The following is a 27,970-nucleotide window of genomic DNA, read 5'->3' as shown; positions in this document are numbered from 1 at the left end:
GTTGAAAATTGTTTTGACCTTTGCAGCACGTAGCTGTGGAAGCCTTGGTTGTAGCAAAGTCTCACAGCAGTTTTTCAACCAGTGGTGCAGTCTTTCTTGTGAAGAAACCAGTTATCAGACTCAAGATTTGCGTTACAATAAACTTATCCTGCTCAAATAGATTAGAAATAGATTAAACAAACAAACTCCTTAATGCAGGTTAGGTACAGGATCAGTGGATGAATGAACCTTGACAGACGTGTGAAGTCGCTAAATAAATATGAAACATCAGCCCTGAGCCATTAATCTCCCATCATCCCCCTCTGTCCGTCCTACCTTCTGATTGATGTGGACTTGGAGAAGAACGTTCCTGTAGCTGTGGCCATCGTTGACCTGTAGCACCACCCTGTCCTCCGTCCCTTCCGAGCTGTCGTGGACATACTGAATCTGTTCCTGTGACAGCTCCTCCAGTTTGAATCGGCTGAGCGCCCGGTCCCCGTGGACACGGGTCAGACGGCCGTGGCGTGGCGGCTCAAGGACCATGACCAGGACATCGGCTGGGTTGTCGGGGTCATCGACCTGCAGGACTGACTTGGTGATGGCTGCCAGGGCGCCCCGGCCCTCCACGGTTAAAGGAGCAAGAGTCACAACTCTTGGAGGCTAGACGGGATTAAAAGAAAAGAGGAGGAGAGGCTGGGAGTAAGGCAATGCTTGGATTATAATCTGACTGAAGAGATGGAAAGACAGATTAGATTTAGACAGACAGACAGATCGATCCCTGCAACACCTTGCTTTTACAGTAAACAGCAGACTTTCACTCCTTTTTTTAACTTTTCAAGGCTGGCTCAGAGGACAGCAAGAAGACACTAATTTCTCCCAAACTGTCAGATGATGAATTTTCTCTTAGCGTGTCGGGGCGTTGGGGCTGTGATGTCCTGCGGCTGAGAGAGATGAAGAAAATGAAGGTGAGGGAGAGGTTAAGCCGGGCGCCTCATTAAGATACTCAGCCGTACCTGAAGCCTCACTGCAGCATCAGAAAAGTTTCATCTCACTAAGAAAGTCATTTTATGGGCGCCGGTGAGAGCAGGAGGTCTCCTGTGGTGAGCGAGGGTATGACTTTATCCAGATCACTATGTGCCTGCCTGTCAGTGTTTGAACCTCTCTGCTTGGGAGGACTGCAGAGTATGGATGTTTCTAGGAAGTAAGGTCATTTTGGCCAATCCTCCCTTCATTGAGAAACTAGAAAAGAGTAGATAATGAACTTAGGTTTGCACTTTGAAAAAGAGATTAAGCTTCTTTAAGTTATCTGTTTGATTATATAATTGGTACTAATGCCTCTGACATTTGAACATGTCCTTTGCAGTACCAAACCCACTGAGAATCAACGCTAACTCGACAACTCGACGCCACCTTTAGAATAACTGAATAACTGAACCGTACCCAACCAGAGCTAAAAAAAAAAAAAAATTATATTGGACCCAAACATGAACCAGATCAATTATAATGTTGCTCTGTGGTGTAAAAAAGGACACATGTTGCTAACAGGTTAGCCGTAACAACTGCCAATGGGATCAGGCCTGCATTTCTTTGAGTTTGTCTTTTGTGTCCACTAGTGGTCAAAAAATACCTTGATGAAGTTTTGATTTGTTGTTTCATACAGCTACACTTTGCTGTATGTATCTGTATGAGAATATGAGAATATACACACTGTTTAGTTCACACAGTGGACCCAGTGTTGTAATATAAAGGTTACTTTTGTGTTCCTCCACCATTTTGGGATCTTTTGAGCTTAGAATTAGTTTTAGTACTCGTCAATGAAAGGTTCTCATCTGTATCCTATCTATCTGTATCTGCGTTTGGATATCTGATGTAGACAACAACAAATAAAAACAAAAAATAAGGTGAGAGGCCAAAAAAAACCCTGACATTGATGTAGTTCTTTTTAATACACCGCCGTGCCAAAAGCTGTTAGTAGGGTGGCTTCGCAGAGACAGAGGTGCAGGTAGAGATGCATGGGCTGTCCCTGCAGAGATGCCACTCTGCTATGGCCCTGAATCATACCATTTGTCAGGCAGGGAGCTCCAGGCCGCTCAGCCTGATGCGGGCTCAGGTCCAATTCATTGCCCGGGATGGCTGCTGGCTGAGCTCCAGCTCTTTGCCATAAAATGGGCAGCTTAAGCAAAGGGGGATGTATGAAACAAGCTGGCGCCACAAGAGAAAAATGACTCATGGAAAGTCATACACACACACACACACTCCCTCTGTGTGTCTTTGAACCAAAGTGACTGCTGGCTGAAATGTCAACACATGGAGCTGAAGCAAAGCTGAAAAACACAGAGGGAACATGTTGTTATCCGCAGACCCTTGCCCTTTGTGTTCTGTTGGGGGCCGTCTGGTGACAAATTTTTAGACGTCAGGGGAATAATCTCCTAGACACAGGACACTGGGCTCTCGGGTGCCCACCTAAATCCTGTGTTCTGTAACTCACAGAAGGAAAACAAAAGGTTTTGGATGTGTTGGTGGGGGCTGAATGTGGGTGTGTGACATGCTAGCTCACTAAATGCAACCAGCAAAATCTCTCCCCCAAGGCAGACAGAAGCAAACACTAGCACACTCAGGTAGGAGGGCTAACCTTTTTTCCTCATCTTATGGGTGAGGGAGAGGTTAGGTTCATATTTTGGAGAGGGCTGTCGTCACCCATGGAGCCCTTCGGGCTTTGCAGCCCTTCAAGAAGATGGAAAAAGCTTTTTGTGCTGCTTAGTGTTTTTTTTTTTTTTTCTCTATTTTGTTTTGTTTTTCCTGCTGTGTTCATACTGGATGGCATTCAGAGACATGACGAGCAGAGTGAAAGCATTTCCCAAGTTGATTTCATCCCCCCGTCTGCTTAGAACTCTTGGTTTATAACAATGCCTCTTACGTGCAGCTCCCCCCTTCTGTTTCTGTGTCAAGCTGTTACAACACTGAGGAATACACTGGATGTCCTGTTGTACTCCTGTTAAGCTGCACTCAGGGCCAAACATGATGGTGCATTGAAATGTAATCATGTGCCATTTGTTTTACACTTTTAACTCCTATTTTCACCCTGGACATCACTCTGAACTTCATCAACAAAAAATCCAGGCAGAAGATGTGTCAGCTTTAATTGACAGTCGAGGGTATTGCAGAAAGTCCACAGTAAAGAAAACTGAATGCTAAACCACAGCAAAGCAAAAAGTCTCAGAAACTTAAAGTCTGCAACTTGAAGTAGAAAATTTGTGTGTGTGTGTGTGAGAGAGAGAGAGAGAGAGACCGACCCCCTCTGTAGAAATGCCATCAGCAGATACTGGACTCTTAGAAACTTTTTTCAAAAGGAGGAGCTGCTCCTGTCAGAGGATGGAAAGGCTATCTGCACTCAGATCCTTCATTCCTGAGGCTACTGTAATTTGAGGTGCCCACTGGCTGAGGATCTGATGTGGATTTCAATCAACAAAGTCCTTATTTCAGCCTTAAATTATACTGGGAGGATTGCATTAGTGCAAATGGTTCTGCATCCTGGCATCCTGCTTCACCTGTTCAACAGTGGCTTCTGCATTAAGGGCCAACATATGTATAGCGTAGTCTGCTTGTGTGAGCTCTGTCCTGTACAAACTGTGCAGTGTGTGTGCATTCATATTTACTCATGCGTTCCCAGAGTTATTTCCAAATATCACGTTAGCTGGTTTCTTATAAAGCAAGCCTACAAACCTTTTTCTGAAAACATATAAGACTTCCTGTCATACAAATGTACAGACACTTAAAAAATCAATATTGTCAAAGAGGAGACACAGTGAATTCATGGGAATCTTTTCTTCTTTCTTTGTAACAGTAGTGCAAACAACAAGAAGACTGAAAGTTACATCAGTATCTGGGAGTCTGTTTGATGTCGAGTGAAAGGAGCATTCACCTGAGACTCTGTGCCTGTCTATTTCTCTTTGTGGCTTGTTTGTGGCTGCATTTTCATGGAGTGAAGAAGTTGAAGATTGAACAACAGCATAGTGATTTAGTGTTTAGTATACACGTCAGCCTGGAGTCCTCAACACAGGTTCCTAGTGCCTTCAAGCTGGCCCCTGTGACTGTGATGGCTAGTGGGGGTTTTCTCATCTGCCACCTTAATAATTAAGGTTTTGCTAAGTTTAGGACTAAAACTTCTTGGTCAAAGTGATTGAAGGATTTTTGCAATGGTTAAAAGAAACCGTTGACTGTTGGTAGGAGGCGCAGGGGACACTTTGTGCACCAAAACACCTACCACAACCGCCTGGCTAAGCAGTTGTGCAGCACGATTACTACATCATGTTACTTCAATCATTGCTCCTGACAGAGAAAAGGCATTATTCACCAGGAAAACATAAAACCTTACTTTATGAAATGGGACAAATTCTCGCACTGGTGTTTAAGTTGACCCAAAGCCTTTTGGATTGCTTGTATGAAAAAGCTGTTTAAATACTGGAAAGCAGCTGCTGTGGAATTTCACTGCAATAAAAACTAGCTGGTGGACAAAAATGACCTAAAACAATGTCAGTGAGTTTATGTGCATAAATTACAGTTTTTTTCCTCGCAACCTGCTTCTGCTAATATTGTGTGAGAAAGCAGAGCTAATGAAGTGATGGTGTAATTGAGCACTTCCCCTAAACAGAACCAAATGCTGCAGGTCCACTCAATATTTAAGCAGCACTCTGAGGTTTGCACCTCGTTTATTCAGGGACGACTCAAATTTAAGGAAGCAGTCACGTGTAAATAAAGCGGGTTTTGTCACAACAGGGACCTTGAACTTTTTTTTTTTTAAGTAATTCTGGCTAAACACTGACAATGATACAACAGAAAAACCTGCTACCTCTGTTGTTTAAAGCCAAGAAAAGCCTCCTCACCTGCACAGATATATTAATCTGTTTATTCCAGTTTTATTCTACTCACACACTTAACACAAAAATTACCTTTTAAAACAATATATTTGGCTTTGAAGTATGTGCTTAGTGACAGCTAAGGATGACTTTATTTTTCCTAATAAAAGACAAATGAAACATTTTCCACTCAGCTAATTACATCATTACTTAAATTTTGTAACACACGTTTGCAGCTCTGCTGTTCTTTTCAACCATCTGTCACATTGTGCTCTTGGGCATGTAGTCTCTCTCTCTCTCTCTCTCTCTCTCTCACACACACACACACACACACACACACACACAGAGTGTTCACCCTAAAGTTTAATGATTTGCATTATGGGGACCTGCATTTTGTCTCCACAAGTAAGATGAGTCCCCACAATGTGACTGTGTAAACAGATATGTCCCCACAATGTGGGTAATACACGGGCGGGCACGCGCGCGCACACACACACACACACACACACACACACACGCACACACGCACACTCAGAGTAATACAGCTGTCACAGTAACCCATCAACAAATCTCAGGGAGAGAGCCTTTAATCCCTCGTTCCTCATTATTTTCCATATTTGTGCCAAAATCAGAGGTCAGCTCGACACACCAATTCCGACCCGCTATCAGGCTGACATCGGCCAAACAGCCCTGGCATCACTCCGTGGGGACAGAGCCTCAAAGCAGTGAGGAATGCAGATTAGATGGGATGATGCAGCAAAATTAGAAATGGCTAGACTCTAAAAAATGAGCCATCAGATTTACCAGATTAACTGAGTCTGTGTGCTACTTGTCATCTACAGCGATTGTAAAGCTACTTCAGGTCACATTTCTATGTTTTATCGAGTTCTACTGAAGTCACAAAATGACAACAAGACTTATCTGTAAGCCGAGAGTTTTGTGAGATGTCAAAAAAAAGAAAAAAGAAAAAGACAAAATAAGATTTTGGAGCTTATTTGAAAGTCAAAAGTACTGAATTCTACATTGTTTATTGTTTTGTTTGTGTAAGGTGAATTGATGCTGTTCTTCTATTACCTGTCTGCTGCCTTTGTCATTTTTATCCATCAAGTACTGAGTTGACAAAGGGGAACAAATGAGAAACTTCAAGAATCAATGCAAGAACATCACATCATGGCCAAAAAGTCAAACAGTAGACAGTATAAAGTTGTTAAAAACAAAAAATTAAACCCTACTTATCTCCCACTGCTAATGTGCAGCAGTAGCCCATCTCATTCTGGAGGGAAGCTGCTATTCATGTGTCAGTTCTCACTGAAGCAAACTTTCTCAACAAGGACATAAGTATTGACTTGTATTTTACCCTCAGAGCACAGACAAAGACAGCCAATTGTTTCACAATAAACTAAATTTAGAATCAAGCGCGCCCTGGCAGACTATTCTTCTCTGTTACCTGTAATATTGCTGACTTGACCTGAAGCCCTCTTTATTAGATATTTTTATCCGTAGCGAACTTCAGCAGGGAGAACACGTTTACGATGCAGCAATTTAGAGTTTATGGATGCAACTTTATGTGGCATTTTTAAGACAGTGTATTTCTCTCAAGTCGTTTTCGAAAAGGTATGTCAGTGTCATGGAGAGCACCAGATTAAATAAAGGAGAGTGGAAGGAAGTGTCTGTGTTATTATGTTACCTGCATTGAAACGGCTTGAACTGGGATGGTTTCTGGTTGAGAAAACAGCTGGGGGTCAGCAACACGCAAGATGAACTCACCAGTCCTACAGAAAGAAGGAAAGAAAAGAACAATAGAGAGGATGTCGTTAAATCACCTGAAAGCACATCACTTGATGAACAGCGGTTGAACTTTGCTCTCTTTCCTTGACCTAGAAACAGAGTTCAGTTAGGACTGGAGGTTTCTGGGAAAATGAGTCCTGCGGGGCTAACCTGTGTAGTCATTAGACCTAATCACCTGAGTGCTGTCTAGGGGAGTGGACAGTACCGCGCACACATGCACATACACACGCCAGCACACCTGCTCACACTCACCATCACCAGTGTGCTGCCTCAGTATCATCATCATCAAAGACAAGGCTTACTACCCACAACTCCCTACGGCTGGGCCAACTGTGGCCGAAGGAATAAATGACCCAGCAGGTTGTTGGTTTGGTGACAGCTGAAAAGGAATTATGGCTGAATCGTATGAAGGGTTTTATAAAGGTAAAAATCCAAATATCACTTCTGTTCATTTTGATAAACTGAAAACAACTGAGACTGTTAGAGCTCATGCTCATCAAAATTTTACCGTGAATCCTGCTGCATCCTCTTCATTCAATATCGATATTTCACGCAAATGCCAGGAGCGCTGTGCTGTTTGTGTAGTGTGGAGAAAGAGGTGTAACACATTCAGCTTTAAACACATCCCTCTCACAGCTGCAGTAAATCTTTTTTAAATATTTAACCATGATGATGCGCTTTCCCCAAACTTTTATTAAAAGACTGGTTATCTAACCTTATAAATACCTTAACATGCTGGAATGGTGATGTGCAGACTGATGGGTAGATGTTGGAATAATGAATAAAAAATAAGGTACAAGATTCATATATTTATCATTCACAGCACAGGATTGTATAACAAAATGCTAGTTGTAGTTCCTTTATGCCACTCACAAAACAAAAAACTGTGGATGGATGGATAAATCGCGAGTCATCAAAATAAACTGTTATTTTATGGTGGAGTGAAGAGGATGAGTTGAGGACTCACTGCCTGAGGAAAGGAGCTGCTCTGTAGTCTGCTGGTACAGCAGCGGATTCTTATGTATCATTTACCAGAGAGCAGCAGGGCAAACAGGCTGTAGCTGGGGTGGGTGTTGTCTTTAACTATCCTTTGGGCTCTGCACAGGCGTCACCAGTATCACTCTGTGGATGTGTACCAATGATGTTCCTGGCCGTTTTAATCACCCACTGCAGAGCCCTCCTGTCCTGGGTCGTTCACATCCCATGTGTTAATGTGTCATTTTTCCAGTCAGGATACTTTCTATCGTTGCTCTGTAAATGTTACCAAGTACTTGGCACAGGCATTTTGCCTCCTTAATTTTCCTTAAAAGTAGTTTCTGAGCTTTCTTTACCAGGGTGGAGATGTGAAATTACAGTAATTGACAGTTTCTCTGTGACGCTGATTTCCAGGAACTTCTGATGCTCCACCTCAGCTCCACTGATGTACACAGGGGTGTGCATCTTTGCCTCCTTTTTTTCTAAAATCAACAATCAGCCCCTCGGTTTTGTTGATGTTGAGCAGTGGGCTGTTTTCTGTGCACCACCCCGCAAGATCGCTGATTTCTTCCCAAGATGAATTCTCATCATTGTTTGAGTTCTCTTCACGCCTGGTGTTGCAGTCATGGGAGTACAGCTTGAACAGGAGGGGGCTGAGCACACCTTTCTTGAGGCAACTGTGTTGAATGATGAGCTGAAATCAACAAACAGCTTTCCAATGCAGCTCTTGGCACCTTCAAGGTGTGTGAAGACTGAGTGGAGGCCAGTGGAGATGGTTGGATCTGTTGGTTCTCAATGCAAACTGGTGAGGGTCCAGGCTGGCTGGGCTGCTGTCTTTGATGTGCTTGAGAACCAGTTTCTACAGATAGGTAGTCATTTACACTGCAAACCTTTTAGGTACAGGGATGATGGTGGCTGTATTGAGGCAGGTGGGAACACTCTCCCTGTGACAGTGATGTTAAAATGTCAGTAATAACATCAACTAGCCGACTGGCTCGTTTCTAGTTCACAGGCCCAACAGCTTTACCTACATTCACTCTCAGCAGGGTTTGTATTACATCCCCTGTGGTACTGACAGTGGCCAGTCCTCTGGAGGCGGAGTAGACGTTACAGCTGAGTCTTTGTCGAGAACATCAAAGTAAGCATAAAATGTGTTCAGCTCATCTGGCACCATGGCCTCACACATGATGGAGATGCTCCTGCTTTTGTAGCCTGTGATGCTCTGGATCACTCGCCACAAATCTTTGGTGCTGTTGGTGTTGAGGTCTCTCTCAAGTCTCTCCAGATGCTTCATCACCTGACTAGAAGGCAGCTTTTTAGCCTCTGGGCAGAGCCCGCACCTCTCCATTCATCCAGGCTTTCTGGTTGTGGAGTGATTTTACTGTCTTTGTGATCACCACATCATCTACACAGCTGCTGATGTATGATGTCACTTTTGATGTATATTCATCAGTCTCATCTTAAAACTCACTTTTTGGCTTCTTCTTAACTGATCATCTTTATTGCAATTCTTTCAATTATTGTAGCTTGTTCTCTAGCTTCTAGTAGAATATCATAGTGTAGAGATACTCAATACAAGTAAAAGTACAAGTAAAAGTCCTGCATTCAATTTTTTACTTCAGCTTTACTTCAAAAGTACAAAAGTATTAGTATTATTGGAGGTTTCTAGCAACAGGGATGCAGCCTTTGTCCATTACACCCCAAAGCTCTGGAACACACTACATACAGAAATCAGGGAAGCAACTCACTGAATATTTTTAAAAGAAAGCTAAAAACTTAGCTCTTCACTTCAGCCTGTCACTAGCTATGACCTCCTGATAGAGGTCTGAAACCTCTGTGCTTTGCCTCGTTCTTATGCACTGCTGCACTTCCTTGGAATTGTTGTATTTTACTTGATTTTATACTTTCCATGTAGAAACAATTTTATGCTCTATGCTTTCGAGGTCTTTATTTTCATCCATATTCTTTTACCATCATTATCAAGTGGGTTTTATTCTCTGTCTTATTTTCCATGAACTTTAGCCCTGTTTTTACATCTTCTGACTTTTCCATGTAAAGCACTGATGTGCATGTGATTTCTTTCTTGTAAAGCACTTTGAGCTGCATTCCTGTATGAAAGATGCGATACAAATAAAGTTTATTATTATTATCATTAAAATACTTAAAGCCCCAAAGGTATTTATTATGCGACGTACTTTATAATGTATGATTGGATTAAAATGAGTGATGCATTCATTTGAATCTGCACTTCATCTTTATGTCACAGCTGGTGAAGGTGGAGCTGATTTTTTATTAGTTTCTATATTGCTGAATAGCTTGTAAATTTCCCCTGAGGATCAATAAATGCTTTTTAAAAACTTATTAATACTTAACATTAATTCAAAACTATAATAAAACATCATAATTTATATGTTGATGATATTCTAAAATATTCATCTGAATCTGCAAAGTAAAGTAATCAAATAAATGTACTGAAGTAAAAAATACAATTCTTGCCTCTGAACTGTAGTGGAATATCAAGTAGCAGAAAATGGAAATATAAAGTACAAGTACCTCAAAATTGTACAGAAATTGAGTAAATGTACCTAGTTACTTTTCACCACTGTCCACCTGTATATATACTATCTCCTACAGCCATAGTTTCCTGTTCAGCTTGAATGTTTGATGACTGTTGGCCACCTGAACTGAGCAATGCAGTGCCTGTTCCGCTTTAAAATCCATATTTAACATAACAGAGTCTTACAGCGCCTTTCAACAATGATAAAACTCTTTTTGAATTACAATTTTTTGGCAGCAAAAGTGAGATTTGTCACAGCTTTACAGCATTCGTTATGGTTAGAATAATTGAGGCCCATTAAAGATGTATTGGACAGCTTATTAAAGTAACATAAGGGATGTATTTCGTGGGGAAAACGCCATAGTACTTCTAAATCTCATTTTATGCGCAGGTTATAAATGTGACAAGTGTATTTGTTGGCTTCATTACAGATGAAAGATGGATTTTTTTTTAATGCAGCCTTGAGACAGAAGAGGAACAGCTTTTCGTGTGTGTGCTTGTATGTGTGTGTAAACGCGTCTCAGTGGTAAAGTATGCCACTTGAGATGTAAAATGTAATTTGTGTCTGTGTCGCGACATTTGACATCTTCTGCTGAGGAAGTAATGAATGAAAACAGCTTCTTTTGAAAAGTGAAATCACTTCAGTTCATCTTAAACAGTACATCGCATTTTGGACACACGTCGACTTAAAGGAATCCTCAGAAACCTGAGAGCATTTGTTTGTTGCTCCCTGTCTATAGCCATTATCCCCCACTCCAAATAATTTGAAAAATATGGCAGTAATATGCAGATTTAATCCTATTTGGAGTTTTACGTTTTCCTGTCCCCATTAATCTAATGACTGAAAACTGGGCAGACGACCATAGTTTGCTAATTCACTGGCATACTGCCATTTTAGGCCAGACCAGCTGAATCAGGATTGACTAATGTGTTAAATATGTCAAACCGATTGGCTGAAAGGACACTGGGCTCAAACCCAAAATAAGACAGACTTGTGACAGGAAAAGGCCACAGCACTCCAGCTACAGTGAGGGGAAAATTGGCTCCATGCTGAGCTCTTAAAGGGCTGCATGTATTCCTTCTATACATATTAGTAGCCTCTTTGATGACTGGCACAGTGGATTCACCCTGTCGAATGCATATGCTAATTTGGCCACATTAGCTAAGAAGTGTAAATGTAATGCTTCTCCAATCCATGTGTAGGTTAATGGAAATGAACTTTCTAACCAGGAAAGCTGCATAAGTTAAAAGGACAGCAGGCAGCTCGGATGATAATAGCAGCAACAAAAAAATGAAATGCCAGGATACTCATGAAAGAAGAGGAGGGAGACACGTGGCACTACTTTACACCTGGTGCAAAGCGACAAATGCCACTGCTAGTTTCCGACGGGCGCAGCTGTCATTTTCACACCCGGCGCCCACGTTGTTTAAGTAGCGATTGTACTTGCACATAGCTATCAGCTCATGGGCTTGTTGGTCTCAAACTGAGGCGCGCTCAGGCGTGAGGTTGGCTCATGGCTTTCTAGAAGCAGAAAGCTACTGCGTTATTGACCAGCAAAACCTTGGCCTAAAGTCAATGGTGCAGTATTTTCCTGCTGTTTAAAGGGTGCATTATTCAGACAGTACGATCCTCCCACGCCTGCTTCACCTCAGGGAGCTTTGGCAGATTCTTGCTGCTCCCATAGATGGTCTGCTTTCTATATGCCCACAAGCAGGTGCAGGTACACCTGGCTTTTAAAGGAAACGGGAGATGATAGTCCAATGGGTTTAATTCATGTAATGCCCAAATAACAGTTTGATTAATTAACAGACTAAATGCAAACCCTTTGTGCCTTGTGCCTGACTTCACGGTCAGATTATGCACAGTTTAAGAGGCAGAAGTGTTGGACACAACGTAAATACACTCGCAACATGCACTTAAAACCATGAACTGTAGATCATTAGGAGCAAAAAGTGCTGAACGTCAGCTTAGGCTTTGGGTGTAAATTGGACAGTCCGTGCCCTGCTTCACACTGTTATATACACAGATATGTGAATATGGTGATAAAGACAACAAATGCAGCTGCATCCACACAGGGAACAAGGGCTCACTGAATGGTTGTCAGGTGTGAAAATGACATGAGTCTTTGCTGCACCCTTCAGTGTCACCTCCCACCCACTAAGAGTGTTACACGCCCTTCATGCATCAGACACAGCTCTAACAAAGCACGCTCAACGAGTGTTAGATCCATTCATTCGAGGCAGCTGTCACAGGTTAATCTCTAGTTTTAAGTGTTATTGAGACACTCCATTCTACAGTGCATTTCCATAAACCACAGAATTATGTTATGAAATCACCAGCTTGACATCCTTCCTTCTGCTCATGTATGCACACTTCTTCTCTCACTTGCTTGTCTTTAAAGGGATTTCTTCTCCTCTCATGTCAGCTGAACACAGTGTCACGCTGACCAACTGCTTTTTTTCCTCGGGTGCACTGAGGTTATTCCCTCACTTATTGCCTTCCTTTCACGCTCACTTTCATGCCTGCAGGCAATTAAGAGTCGCCAGTAAACCTAATGTTGTGTTTGTCAGGTCTTTGGACTGCGGGGAATCAGCACCACCTGAAGAAAACCCACGCAGGCACAGACGGAACATACAAACTCCACACAGAAAGGTTCAAAGGCTCAAACGCAGAACCTTGTTGCTGTGAGGTGACAGCGCCAACCACCGAATGGCCGTGCCTTTCATAATAATTGGTCTTTTCATTCGGTGATGGCTCACCTACATAAACATCTCTGGAATCATACAAAACCTTTTTATTTATGTCTTGCTCGCTTTCCACTTCCATTCTACAATTCTGAAGCAGCTGACATGTGATCACACAGAGAAAAACTGTGTGGAGGCCTTTACTTTACTCTGGTGACTCTCTTTACAGCCATCTGAAGGCCGCAGGTGTCTGTTCTATCTCTGATTAGAGTGATGTTGCATACTGTCAAGCCACAATTAGGGGACAGCAGATCCAGTTAAATTCTGTGCAACAAGCACCAAATTGTTGCGAAATAACCACAGATCGCTCCGTGCTTCTGTGCACATCAAAAACGTTGGTAGAATTAATTATTCTACTGTAGTGCAAAATAAAAAAAACAGAAAATGGTTCACACAGTTCCACAATGGATGAATCAAAACTTCTCTCTACCTTAGAAACGCCTTCAGAGGCAGTTATTGTGCGGAGCATCGCGGTGACAAATAGAATTGCACACTGTTGCGTACAGAAGACATGATCACCATCAGATCTTCAACATGTCCAACAATAAAGATTCCTCTGAGGAAAACTTCCCACCCTCACAGTCACTGGCTTTATGCTACATCATTTATTTCCTGCTCCTGTGAGTGTAGAAATCGGTCTTTCTGCCGTTGCATTATGGATTTTTCTTATGTCACTGCTGAATGTCACTGCAAAATGGCAGCTCTGAAAGGAAGCCTTCACTCTTTGATTCAGAGGAACTGACACTGATAACTGACATTTACCAGCTTTTAGAGAGCTATATTTCTGCTTTTAAATTTCACTGCAGGTGCTGAATGTGCCACCAGGCCGAGCGGTCATTTAACACCAAACATCACCATCCACCCAGAAACTCAATGCACATCACTACCAGCCCGTTTCTGGATGCATTTTTCTTCCTAAACTTTATCCCCCTCCCTAAGGACACCATCAAACCACACTGGATCCACTGACCTGGCTTTGTCTTTCTGGTGTCTGAGTCGGACCCGGCCAGTTCTCACTTCCTCCCAGGTGAAAGTGTCATCTCTGGTCAGTTCTTGACCTGATTTCCCTCGGCCTCCCCTGTCTTCTGCTTCCTCCCCTCTGAACACGACCAACCGTCCATTACTCGGGCCCTGAACGAGCTGGAAGATCAGCTGCTCAGATGGACTGTCAGGGTCCTTCACCTGCAGCAGGGTGGGTGGGAGCGGGGCAAAACCCCCAAGGGGAACCAGCAGGGAACCGTTGACCTGGAGGGCAGGTGGCTGGGTGTTCACTGAGAAGACAAGGGAGGACAGAAGGAGAAAGGAAAGCTGAAATAGATGATCTTTGATCCTGCTGCCAAGGCTAGAATGGACTTGAAAACTGCAGGCGGTGGAAGTTCATATCTCTCATCTCTGAGGTGAATCACACACAAAATTATTATTAGTTTTATTCTAATGACTGTTACAATTAAATAACAAATGGAACTATTTAAAAGAGAAGTAGGACATTAAGAAGGAAGATAAATACTGACTCTGACTTTTATACCAAGTTTTGGGATGTGATGGCTAATTACTTTGATTACAGCAGACGTGAATAAAATAAAACATTTAAATGTATTAAAAGAAGAATTATTCGCTGAAAAAAGCTAGAAAATGTTCTTATACAAGTGTTTAATGAAACCGACAACTCTCATCATTTTTACATAATTTTGTGAAAACTCAAAAAAACCTCACATAACTCATGACACAGCGAAAAACATTCAGCCTTTAACTACGCAAATTAATTAAGGCCTATATTTGTCAAATTAATATAACAGCTAAGTCAGACTGTGCGTGAGTGTAGGGGATGAGAGGAGGCTATGAAATGAAAACAGAAAAAGTGGTCTTGTTCATGTGTGCATGTGTGCGTGTATGTGTGCGTGCGTGTGTGTGTGTGTGTGTGTGTGTGTGTGTGACAGGGGAGAAATGGCTGGTGAAATACGAGAGGGACACCTCGGTCTCGGCGTGGCATTTTAGCAGCGGGCTTTAATTGGAACTGACTTTTGTTAGAGAACTTTTTAAAGATCAGCTCTTTTGAGAGGCCACGTTCTAATCTCATTATATCTCCTCTAATGATGCCAATAGGCAATCTAAAATATCAAACTTTCGGCCACGTAATTAAACCCGCAAATGAGAATAAGCTCATAATTTAAAGCAGTAGTTTCTCAACTTTTTGTCTAGGTTGGCAAAATGTATATTAAAAAAAAAAGCAAGCAATTTCTCTCCAGTCTATTTCACTTGATTAACTCATGGATTAGTTGAAGCCTAGAGGCTGAAAAATGTTCATTATTTCCCAAAAATAAAGCATTTATCACTCACAAAGGGCACATGATAATACATTTCTCTCTTAGAATAATGCTTTGTCACAGTTCATAAATCTCTGTCTGCTGCTGAAGGCCTCGGGCCTCTTTGCCTGCAGGTTGACAGCCACTGCTTGAACAGAAAAGCTAAAAAGTGAATGTAAAGACCCCTCGAATGGCCCGACTTTGCAGACAATGCTCTTTTCCATATTCAAGAGAACCAATTAGTATATTACTAATAAGAAACTCCTAATGTCAGGCAATAAATGTTAACAGTTTCTTCTTCTAGTGGCTGACAAGACAGCAAAGCCTTATTTTAACTGCGCTTGTTGGAAGAGAAGCCGCAGAGTGGAAATACACTTTTACTACTGTCAATATAGTGGCCTTCAGTAATTGCATTTTCTTCATATAAGCTGTTGAGAAACTGCCTTCAGCTCTGACCTGCAAAGGCTTAAATTTGATGTCTGCTTTTAAAGCTCAGTTGAATAGCTTTTTTTTATTTTAACATAACGCAGAGAACAGTGACTGTCTGACCTCTGCGTGGCATAAAGACTAAATCTGTCGTCATAAAAGCAAATTGATTATTTGCACTCAGCCAACCACAAAAAGCCTGGTTCCATTGTTGGCACTATGTGGATCTCAGCATTGGGTGACTCTCTAGATAAATTGTGAGTTAGCAGTGTACGTTTGTTGCTGTTAAATTAATTAGACAATGAGAATGGAACACATATTTTACTATACGAGCTGTAGCTTTGGATGGACATTAACGTTTAACGGCCTGGCTCGATCACCAAGCACCAGGCTGTGGGACATTCCTGTTGGTTTCACCGCTGTATGCCTTGGTTAACCAGTCTGTTGCCTAGCAACCAGCCATGTGGATTTGTTTTTATGTGGCTTTCTTGATTCCATTTGCATGTCATTAAAATGCTCTGGTACTTGGACAGAGAATAAGATGCATATTAACATTTGTTAGATGTTTCACGCAACTTCACATGCTTTGCAGAGTACAAAGTGTGTACGTTATTTTTCTTTAGAAAAATCTAGATCTCTAAATCAAGTTTTATTTTAATCTGCTTGAACAGAACAGAACTACTAAAAACATGCCCACTGCATGTGACCTGTCACAGAGCTCAAAGCTAAGTAATCAGTCCAGAGATCCCACAGAGACATCTAATGAGGACTATTATAGATAAATATCATGACGCTGAACTGCAGTCATGTGATTTTTGACCTGGTGCTTTTCAGTTCTTGGGTTGTGCCTGGAGGTGAAATGGGTGACAGCTCTCGACTCTCTCCACCCCACAGACATCATGTTATTACCGTGGCAGGTCCTGGTCTTCAGGTCAGCATAGTATCCGTGTCCACAGTCGGGTGTGCAGTATCCTTCCATCAGGTAGGTTTGGTCACGACAAGCTCTGCAGCGTCCGACCGCGTCACACAGCACACAGTCGGATGAGCAAGCTAAAGAACATGTAGAAGTATTATTTTGGAGGATTGTTTACCTTTTCATTAACTCTTTCTCTTTGCACAGGTATTTTTCTGCCCTTGCACAGATACCCTCGAAAAGTCTTTACACTCACGTTTGCAAACTTGGGAGGAGGCGTCCAGGAAGTAGTGTCTGCCACACTCAAGCACACACTGACCCTGCAGGGTGGCGTAGGGAGGCTGGCACTGCTGGCACTGTCTGGGACCCTGACACTCCACACAGTGATCATCACAGCCTGGCAGAGAGAAAGACACACCGAGAGCTTTAAAGTTGAGGATACAACCAAAGTGACATGATGCTGTGGCTTCAAAGGGAGGACTTAGACATATAAAATGATCTTTTTGAAATATATTCATTCTCATAGAACTTCTAATGCGTGTTTACTTCCTAGTGTTGTGCGGATGTGTAGCTAGCGCTATTGTAACTGCACATATTTTCTCTTTGTGTGATGTAAGTCAGCTTATCTGCTTTTCAGTGGACTGACTGAGGCATTTGTCTCCATCCCGATAAGAGCCAGGGGAGCACCCCTGGGTGCACACTCCGTCCTGCAGCACGTATCCCTCCATGCACAGCAGGCAGTCAGTCCGCAGAGGGCCTTGACAGGCGTTACAACTCCAGTCACACTCTGGAAACAGGATGGAGGGCAGCAGTGGAAAAGGAGGAGGCATGAGAGTATGTGTGTGTGTGTGTGTGTGTGTGTGTGTGTGTGTGCGGGGACATTGGGATTAGAAATGAGGGGATTTTGAAGGCAAGAGCAAAAGGTGAGAGCAGAACAGAAGAGAGGGATGGAGAGAGAGAAAAAGAGATTAATAAAGTCTTTCTCGACAGGGGATTTATTTTAAACCCATTTGTGGTTTTTCCCTGCACATCTGTTGTGTTTGTGCTGTGCTCCATTAATATTAACAAGGAAATTAAACACAACGGGGCAAAAAAAAAAAAATGTTTGTGTGAGCTTCTAGGTTTGCATTAAAAGTTCAGTAGGACACAAATTTAACAAAGATGGCTTACCACAGCATTCCCAGCAATTAGGGTGATTGTATTACATTATATTATATTATGTTGGATAAAAGCAGAAGTTTTTGATCCTTAGAAGTCATGGTAAAGTAAATTAATGAAGTGGCAAGAGGGGACTGGTCATAGTAAATATCTAATGTCTTATTTCTGTAAAAAGGGTTCAACATGTTATGAGCAGGAAGGTGTTAGGTGTTAATATTTTGTGATATCATCACCAAAACTATTATCATTATTCATTCTGTGAACAGTTGTCAAGAAATTTCACTCAAGAACACAAACCATCAACCTGCTGGAGGTGCTATAAAGGAAAATCAGAGGGTCGTCAAAGTCATTAGGATACTTACTTTAAGTCTCATATCATTATATCTACCTGTCCAATCAAATGTCACAAACTAACATCAGTTTTTTAATTGTCAAATCCTTCAAACGACCAACTTTTTAATCACCCTCCTGCTGGTAAGCGGTTTATCTCATTTTGTCTTACGGCCTACATGAGAAGTCTCATTAAAGTTCATCTCTCTTACATGACAGTGGGGGAATAGTAAGTAGACCATGGTGTGGATCCAAAGGTAGCCAAGAGCTAAATTAGGGTTTCCTCATTAGAAAAAGATCACTGATCAGTGAAACATATGTAGGTTGTTGGTAGTGCTGACAGATTTATATGAGATTCTCTCAAGTTTGTCTATAGCTGTGAACTGAAAGCTCTCTGAGGTTTTTCTCAAAGCCCTTTAGATTTCAGCAAGGAGTTAGCAGTGTTGCTTTCTAACGCACTGGGTTCACCCACGGTTCAGTGGATTATCCAGGTAGCCTCTGCAGCTAGCTTGGGGGATAAACACAGCGTCACGGGCTGGATGGCTAAAACCACCTGTCGGGGTGGGAGGCATCGCTAGCTGCCTCGCAGGAAATCAAACTGTGTATATAGCCACGGGCAGTTAGCTTAGCTGCTAATCCCATGACAGACATGGGAAGTGGTGGTTGCACCTTAAGGGCCGGTTCCTTTGGCCTGCTGATACTAAATCTCATCGCACTGAACCGAATCACTGATAAAGGGGAGTCTGCTACGCGATGTCTGTGGGAAGGTGGCTCCACATGGCCTGTTCATATTCTGAACCTAAATCCCATCGACTCATTATTCTCTCTAACACAAAGGAAAATAAAGGGCAAAACATATTTTCACATATCTTATTTGTCAGTTGGCAACAAAACAGATTCAGCCTGACAGGATGTGGACTGAGCTGCTTAGTGGGTAATTAAATATGTGAACAGAGCGATTGCATGGAGAATGGAAAAAGGACAAATTATTCAGTTTGGACATGGATCCTCTGAGGCTCATTAATCAACTTCTCTGCACACTGGAAGAAGTAGTACTGACTTAAAATGCACACGCAATATTTAGGATTTGCATATTTGGTCCCACAGTTTATAACTTGATCAATGGACTCCATAAACTCGATGTAGCATACTACACTACATGCAATATGGATGGAGAGTAATTTATGAATATCATAAAAGGCGCACCACACATCCTCATTATTAATCCATCCTCCCTGTACTGCTGCAGTGTGTGTTGGTTGTCATGGTGATGGCAGCGTACCTCTGCAGGTCCGGGTCGTGGTGTTGAGGTAGTACTGATGGGCGCAGCTGTCGTACTGGCATTCCCCGAACAGCAAGACCTTGGCCGGGTCGCGGCAGGATGTACAAACCCCGGCCATGTCGCACGTCAGGCACTGGCTGTCGCACGCTACCGAAAACAAAAAGGTCGACATGGAGGTCTGGTTAGATATAAGGTCAGAGGGGAAAGGATCAGTGAGAGGATGTATTAACACCAGCTAATACTGGCTGAATGCAGCTTTGTTGGGATGTTCTACAGCTGAACGCTTTGACAATGCAGCTTTATCGTGTTTCACATTTGTTGCAGTTTTCAGAAGTTTCAGTCACAGGATCCACTTATTACACCCAGGTAATAAGTTACACCAGGATATGTGAAAAAAGAGTCCACATATTTAAAGTAAATTTGTTAGAAAGTCTGGCGATGGACAAAGTAAAAATGAATCATTTTTTCAGTGGAGATGCAAGAATCTTTTACAGGATTTCTTAATGAGTAAAGGTAGGGCAGGTTCAGACATTTGCACAATTTTATCATCAGCTAACTGCATGAGTGAAAAAAGCTGATTGTCTATCACTGTGTTTGTTTCTGATTAAGGTTGAGAGGCTTAAGCAGCCTTGGCACAGGTATGCCCTGTCTGAGTGCTTTTAGCTACTAAAGCCATTGCCAAAGCTGAATGAAATTGTTTTGAATAGCAGGTAGCAGGAGTCAGTTCAAATGAATGCCTTACAAATACTGTTCTAAATGTTTTCAAGGTAATTTACAGAAGCACAAACAATACAGAGAGTTGCTGCTTCAACTGCAGGTACATCAGTCACAAACACTGCGAAAGCGTATAATGCAGCTCGTGGACAAGGACATTAGTACGCCGCATTAGTAAAGAGGAACAGGATGCAGAGATGCTTTTATGTTCACCATAAAAATGACTATCAAGTTGAATCAAGGCCTTAGAGAGCCTCAAAAACAAAATGAGCTGGTGTTTCATACAGAACCATTGTGTTGTCTACTGTCTAGTTTTTATTATTGTGTCCACCTCCTGTAAGTCATTAAGGATCCACTGCGACACCATGTCTGTCAGATGTAATATAGGAAGGCTTCCTAGACTGCACCTAATAATATCTCTGGTTCTTTACATGTGTCAAATGTTTTCAGGTGAGATGCGGTGCTGGGACTTACCCTGACAGATCCTGTGACCGCTGTCATAGTAGCCAAGGGGACATTCGGGAGCGCAAAGACCCGAGGGTAACAGAACACTGTTGGTGGGGCATGAAGTACAGGAGAGAGGCCCCGCCCCGCTGCAGGCATCACAGGATGGATGGCATTCTGGTAGAAAGAAGCATTTTACTTCACAACATAAGATTAAACTTAAGACCAGTCCATTTAGAGAAACTGGGTCATGGGGTTTGGATAAAGTTAAAGAATATAACAAAGAAAAATGTGAGATTAAAGAGATTAAATTCTGATTAAAGCCACATTCGTGGGTTTGAAAATACATATTCATAATTCTCACTAATCACTATCAAGGGTCTAATCATTCTCAGATTACTCTGCTCCTGACACTCCCCACATTCCACCATCGCACACTGCTTATATGATTACTATCATCACTATCAAAAATTGGCTGAAAAATGGGAAACTTCAAACTCCACTCTGATGTGGCAAAATTCATTACCAGGCCTAAATCAATACCAGGAGGATTGAGATGCTGCCTAAGTGTGGCAGAAATCTATTTAGTTGCTTGTGACTGCAATGACATAAAAATACAATGTATTGTGCATTTTATATCGTCTGTATGTCTCGTTATTTGTTTTGGGGAGTATATGTATCGAAAAGCGCTATTTCCATCTCTCTTGCTTTGTTTCTTTATATATCTCTGTGTGTGTGTGTGTGTGTGTGTGTGTGTGTGTGTGTGTGTGTGTGTGTCTAGGGCTTTGCTAAATGAGCCTCCAGAGGTTTTGCTCTTGGAGCCCGAAGCTTCCTCTTCACACCCTGCATTTGAATCTGTGTGCAGACTCACAGCACAGCAGCTCGGTGTGGAGGCAGGGGCTACCTCTGAAACACGGGCCGATGAAGATGATGAGATGTTGATAAGAATGATGATGATGATGATGGAAAGAGGAGGAGGAGAGCTACGATGATAACCAAGGTGATGATGATAACACTCATGAGGTTGAGGAGGATGAGGAGAATGAGGATTAAGATGATGGTGGTGATGATGATGAGGATTACAATGACAACATGAATGAGACTGAGGATGAGAATGATGGGGAATTTGATGAAGAGGAGGGTGATGAGGATGATGATGTGGATGATGATGAGGACAGTGTCATGGCATAGATAGAAATGGTGGATTATTATTCAGAAAAATGTGGAGAAAAGGGATGAGAAAGTTGAGGACATGGATAAGAATGATGCTGTTGATGATGATGAAGATAGTGATGAACTGCAATGATCCCTATGGGGTGATTTCTGTGGCTATATAATCCTAAATCAGCGATGAATTGAAAAACTTCACAACATGCAGCCTTTTGTACTTTCACTTCTAGTGCAGAGTAACTGTTTAAACATGAACACAGGTTTTCTCAAACACAGTAACTCCTCCAAATCTCAAAATATCTGCCCAGTCATTGTTTTGAATCTCTACACAGTTCACAGTTGAGCTTCAAAACATCGACAGTGAGCTGGGAGGAAATTTGTGGATTTGGTGTACTATTGGGACGATGCACCTCCATAGCCTGCCTGCCTGTGTGCCTGCACAAGCAGATGCACTGAAATTGATTCCACTGCAAAATAAAAAGAAGAATCCTCTGACAGTATCCCTCGAGCAGAGCAAAGACTTATTTATAAAGATTTATAAAGCAGGATGTTTCTTTAAAGCCTGGGTTTGAATTCAGCTGTTCTGTTGGTTCTGTCCGTTGGGTCAGTGGAAGACATGCAGGTCAAGAAAAAACTCCTACCAGGTCAAAAAATGACCCCCGTGTCAAAGATCTTTGACTGATGAATAAAACATAAAAGCTTTGATGGGATTTTTCCAACAGGTTTTACATTAAGGCAGGTGCCTGCCTGGCCTCTGACCTTGTTATGCATTGTATATAGGCAGAAGAGTAACAGTCCTTACTCATGCAGGCTCCATGCCAGCCGTAGTGGCCTTGGGGACAGTGAGAGACGCAGTGATCGCCCAGCAGCCAGGTCCTTGGCGCTTTACACCACAGACAGACACTGCCGATGCCCGTCTGGAGGTCTGCCGTGCAGCGCTGACAGTCTGAGCTGCATTCTGCGGGAGGGACACGCACAGGAGGGAATACATCAATACACAGGACGCAGATAAACATCAAGGCCCCATCAAAGTCACACTCAGTAACACACGGCTGCTCCTGCTGTGCTTTTGTTATGGCACCAAAATAAAGAGCATGGAAAGGTTATTTTTGGTTTTAATCACGCCTTGCCTCACGCTCCTCTTCTCATTATCAGATTCAGAGGGAACACATGATGCTGTGTCATACTAAACTTGACGTGCTAACTTAATTTATAGAGCACCTATGAATTGATGAACTGGAAGAAAAAGCTTTTTTGGCTTTTCAAATGGACAAATCAAAAGGACATTTACAGGATCTATAAGGACTCTTCAATGTCTTTCAATGACATATTGTGCCAGTCAGAGGTCAGTCTAAACCCAGAAGTCAACAATAAGAGTCCAACACGTTTCTACTCATTAACATGTTCTTCATCTTGATCTTGATCTTGAACTTGATCTTCATCATCTTCATTTCTTTTAAAGGATGGAAATTGCTAAGCTGAGGGCAGAGAGAGGGCTATGCAGCTGATGTCATACTTCACTAACTTCTGAGTGGAGTCAACGTCTGTGGGAGCCTTCTTGATAGACATACAAAAGAAAGGCAACAAGTGAAGACAAGAGCAATTACTAAAGAAACAGCGCAACAATAGATTTTAATGAGGATGTCTCATCGAGAAATGCTGGAACTGGCTGTTAAAATGCACTAATTAAAGCTCACTAATGGTTCTTTTGTGAGAATGACAATTGCAAAAGAAATTCTAGCTACATACAACAAGGAAGACAACACACTGGGTCCTTTCAGCCTTTCCCTCTGTCAATGTCCTCATCTATTAACTCTCAAAAGTAGATCTTTCTCTTTCTTTTGGATAAACGCTCACACACGCCATCCCTCACCTCCTCCCTACCCGCAGAGCCGTATATACCCACAGAACTTATCGCAGCTTGGTCGCCCAAAAGGAGCAGAACAATGACGAACGCCCCGCGGCGTTTTATCAGATGCTATCTGGGTCCGGCTGGCACAGTGGTGAGCACCTTAAAGTTATCTGCCCGTGCTGAGATAACCATCTACAGTCAAAAGCAAAACAACAGGGCTCTGCAGGTGAAGAGCTGTGTGTTAGCCAGGTGAGGAGAGCAGATAAAGAGGCGGATCACGCGGAGGTATTAGAAAGAAAAAAAAAGTCATGCACACAGTCATAAGAGTGCTTCTCTTTCTTCATGGAGGATTAGCATATATGAGAAAAGTTTGGAAGGATTACAAGGTGAAAGCAGACAAATCTCAGATCGTGTGACAACAAGATGTGGATTAAATCAGAGAATATTTTTCTGCAGTTTGTTGGCTGATAACCAGCCACTCTCTTGGCTCTAATGGTTGAGTAGTATTAGTAGTATTTCAGTAAATTTGCCCTTTAAAAATAAGAGGAAGACGCTTTCAAAAGTGTTGACAAAGGCTGTAGCATTCAAACAGAAGGACAACTGAGAAAAGACAAGATTTTGAAATGTATTCAAAAAAAAGTACAAAATAAAAGACAAGTGAAATACAGTAAAGTAAGAATAGCACTTAGAGCAACCTGAATCTTAAACCAAGTGCTCATGGGATAAATAAAAACGAACACACAGGAGGAAAAAGGCACTTGTACTGCCACGTTTTCTATTTCTGTTCCTATCTGACAAACATGTTTGCCCTGTTAAATACAGGCATGTTATATTTAACTCACTGTTTCCATGGCTTGGATGAATATCCTTATTCATGCACTGCACTTTCTTTCACGTGTTACTTTCTCCATTGTTGCATAAAAATATGCAGGTTTAGAAGTTTTAGAAGATGTTCCTGACTCTGCTGACACCAACAGTCTCTGGGCCCTGGAGGCAAAACTCTGTTTACCTTCAGCCTCAAGTCTTACGAACCAAGAAACTGATGTTTAGTCAACACAACTGAATCAAGAGATGGAAAATGCTGATTGGTAATGATTCATTGTGTTTTCATTTCTCCTGTGTATCTCTCCATTTTGCCCTGCAAGTTTAGATTCAAGAGGAGAGAGAGCGAGTGAATGGGACAATAAACTGGATTTGGCATCATCACTCAGAGGAGTAAGTCTAATAAGTCTGCAATAAGTCTACATATTTTGTAACAGTTGGTCTTTATTTTGTGTTTCGTTGCTACAAGATGGGATTTTGGTGGTTTATTTAAAGAAGATTTACATGGTACATTCGTCAACTTACTACAAACGTGCTGTGAGACCTGCTTGTTTAGGGCTTTAGGCTAATGCTCGGTAAACTTATGGTTATTTGGTTAAGATGGGGATTAGTTATTATTTCTGCTAATAGCGTTTGGTCATGTTTTTGCTTTGAAAGCCAACTCCATGTAAAGTGCTGTTTGGTGGACAGGGCTCCGGGTCAATCATATGTGAACTAGACTGTAAACTTTAAACTCAATGGGAAAATATTTAGCTCTCCCTTCATGTGTCTGACAGCTATTTCTGTCTGCTTGCTTATTTCTGAATAGCTGATGTTTACCCCAGACAGTGGGATTATTTCTGCCTCTAGAGCAGCTTTTCCTCTGACACTGACAATGCTTGTAAAACTCAAACTCCAATCTCCTGAACATGGCATCTGCCCAGGTGAGACACGCTCTCCTTCTGAAGCAGATCCAATATCAACAGAGTAAAAGAAGACGGAGAAAATGAAGAACTTCCTCTCTGTCATCTCTCATCCACACCTTTCATATCACAGCACTTTACAACAAAACACGAATCAGCATTCCTCCTGCCAACCCTCTGCAGGCGATCCGGCTCCGGGCACTAAACAAATGGCTCCATGGTGGAGATAAGATAACTCAGGCGTCAGGGATTATTGACTGTGCAGACTAAAACTGAATATAAAACTAAAATGGTATTGATTTGAGTCCTCAGAGCCCCTCTTTATGGCGTAGTTACCATTTTTGAAGCACATAAAAAGGTATGCTGGAGTTATAAATGCATGGCATGCAGTCTGGATGATTATATTCTCCTGTGGGTCTGATTTATTCCAGACATTATCCTGTATCATGCGTTTCCTTTCCTGCATCTCCTGAAGTGCATAGAGGAGAAACTTCTTCAAGAAGAGTAATAGAGGAAAATCAAGACTTTAATGTCTCTCAATTAGTTGCTTCCTTGTGACTTTGTGCATTTGAGAAGAGAATAAAACTTGTTTCCGTCAGCAGGGACGCAGCCAGAGTGCAGCAGGAGTTCACAAAGCGAGAGGAACAAAAGTGGGACATCATCTTTATGTGACGGTACAGCCGTAAGAAAAGAGGGAGAAAAGCTGTGTGGTCCTCTGACGCTGACTTCACCCTGTCTAGACATGTCCCCTGAACAAAGAACGGATTTACAGATGCAGCTATTAAAGCAGTCCTACTTTTCTCTTCTTTTCACTTCTTCTCCTCTCGCTCCACAAAAACAGCAAAATCTCTGCTTTTATTCTAGATGTCAGTATTAGGACAAGAATCGGTCTGGAAACTGTTTGGGAGGCCCAGTTTTTGTTGTACATTAGTCTAACTCCTAACTAGCTCCAACAATCATGCTCACATCACATGCGCAACATCAAAAACCACAGCTTTAATAATAAAGCTCACAATAATGACAGTGTTCAGGCACCAAGAGCCGTGCATCACATTCTACTGAGATGAAATTAGCTCTGTGCCTCGGTCTGTGCCTGGAAAGAAGAAGGGGCAATAAAAAATTTAACCCTTTCAAAGATGCAGCAACAAATGTCTTCCCATGCAAAAGCATTCTGCACACATTTAGTCACATCACTCTGACTCAGTGTTTATGTTTCCCCCCTAATAAAAAGCTATTTTGAAAGATTTGATATATTCTTTGTTCTCTTTACAGACGCTGAAACGGAATTTCCACATCCATGTTTTTATGTTGTATTAAATTCCTTCAATCATTTTGATCCTGATGCCTGCAGGGTAGTTGAAAGATAAATGATTGGCTCTTAAACAAAGTTAACCGCTGTAAATATTAAACAAGACCTCCGTGAGTTCCAATGCTGTTTTCATTTTCACCTCGGCTGAAGGTCACACTGAGAAGTTCCTGCCTGAGACTGAAGCATTCTGCCTAATGTTCTCTGATGAGCTGATGTAAAGGCAAACAGGAAATCTGAAGATAAAGCATGACAATGAGAATGTTCAAACAAAAAAAAAGTTTCCTAACAAGGAAAAAAATGGGAAAAGTTGCATTTTTTATTCACTTTTCCTGCTAAATTGAGATATAATGATCAGTGGTCTTGTAGAGTAGAGTGGTGGAGCGGTCTTGTTGACATCAACACTAGTCTAATGTGTCTTAAATGTCTTTCCATGGAGGATTTCTATCCTTAATTGACTAGAAAAAAAGAAGAAGAAGAAAAAAAAAACAGGTCTTTTATGTCAATGTTGGTATGCCTTGTTTCTATGGTGATGCACTCCTGTTACTCAACGTGCAGGTCTATTTTAAGCTTCATATGTTGTTAAATCATGGCTCCAACACATTTTGGATGGAAAACAAACTGTTTTAGCTTGAAGCTTTGAGCTGGAGTGTTCCAGAAACTCTTCCATTTGGACTTTCAGACATCTCAACGTTTGCTTGTCACTGGCACAGAAGTGGATTCTCTTTACATCAGACGAGAAGGTTAAGACGAGAGGAAGGAGAGAGGAAGGAGAGAGAGAGGGACAATAGAGTTAAAGAGCTAGATTTTTAGGATTGCCTGTTTACGTCTTCTTTACAGTGAGCCTTGTCCAATTATCGTGTTTACTCTCAGAACAACCAGCACAGGCAGGGGAATAAATATCAGACATGAGGATAACTTCTAAACACAGCCAAATCACCGTCAGCGATGGAAATTACCAACATATCCATCCAACCTGGAGGGAGTCTGTGGGACTGGCGAGCAAAGAAGAATTATTAACAGACCAGCTAGCTGCTGTGTCCTTTAGTACTTGTTGAAAGGAAGTGCCTGATGATTCAGTCATTCTCAAAACCTTACCAATGATGTGACTAGTTTGACCTCAGGGTCGCATCAGAGGAAAGGTCTTGGGGTTGTCAAAATCAAAAGGATTCTTCTTCTGGGGGCCAGGAAATGCATGACAATCTGTCCAGTATCTTGAGGAGTAGTTTGTTTACATTTTGTTCAGTTGAACTGCATTATGCCCCTAAGATTTTTACATTTGTTGTGAAAATTTTGACCTAATAGTCAAAGTTTGGCTTCATCTTCTGAGGATCATGAACATCCACACAACATTTTGTAACAATGTGGAGAAGAAACCAGGAAATAGAAATCAATTTCACCTCAGTGACAAACAAACCACCACATGAAACAAACATGAAAGAATTTGG

At 41.9% G+C, this 27,970-nt stretch overlaps 1 protein-coding gene across 2 annotated transcripts in view; it reads right to left on the bottom strand.

Moving 5' to 3' along the window:
• Positions 1-27,970, bottom strand: part of fras1 (Fraser extracellular matrix complex subunit 1) — a 221,217-nt gene that overhangs the window by 63,230 nt on the left and 130,017 nt on the right. For both annotated transcript variants that reach the window (XM_076731113.1, XM_076731114.1), the window contains exons 20-28: positions 22,443-22,598; positions 20,501-20,647; positions 19,313-19,459; positions 17,189-17,329; positions 16,799-16,939; positions 16,539-16,679; positions 13,871-14,171; positions 6,523-6,607; positions 316-639 (exon numbers count right to left, since the gene is read on the bottom strand). In XM_076731113.1, coding sequence (XP_076587228.1) covers positions 316-639; positions 6,523-6,607; positions 13,871-14,171; positions 16,539-16,679; positions 16,799-16,939; positions 17,189-17,329; positions 19,313-19,459; positions 20,501-20,647; positions 22,443-22,598 — 1,583 coding nt within the window. The remainder of the gene's footprint in view (positions 1-315; positions 640-6,522; positions 6,608-13,870; positions 14,172-16,538; positions 16,680-16,798; positions 16,940-17,188; positions 17,330-19,312; positions 19,460-20,500; positions 20,648-22,442; positions 22,599-27,970) is intronic.

The sequence above is a fragment of the Chaetodon auriga genome, chromosome 5, assembly GCF_051107435.1.
Source record: "Chaetodon auriga isolate fChaAug3 chromosome 5, fChaAug3.hap1, whole genome shotgun sequence".
Classification (NCBI taxonomy): domain Eukaryota; kingdom Metazoa; phylum Chordata; class Actinopteri; order Chaetodontiformes; family Chaetodontidae; genus Chaetodon; species Chaetodon auriga.
Note: the sequence above shows the minus strand (reverse complement) of the source record. Positions and strands in the feature narration are given on the sequence as shown.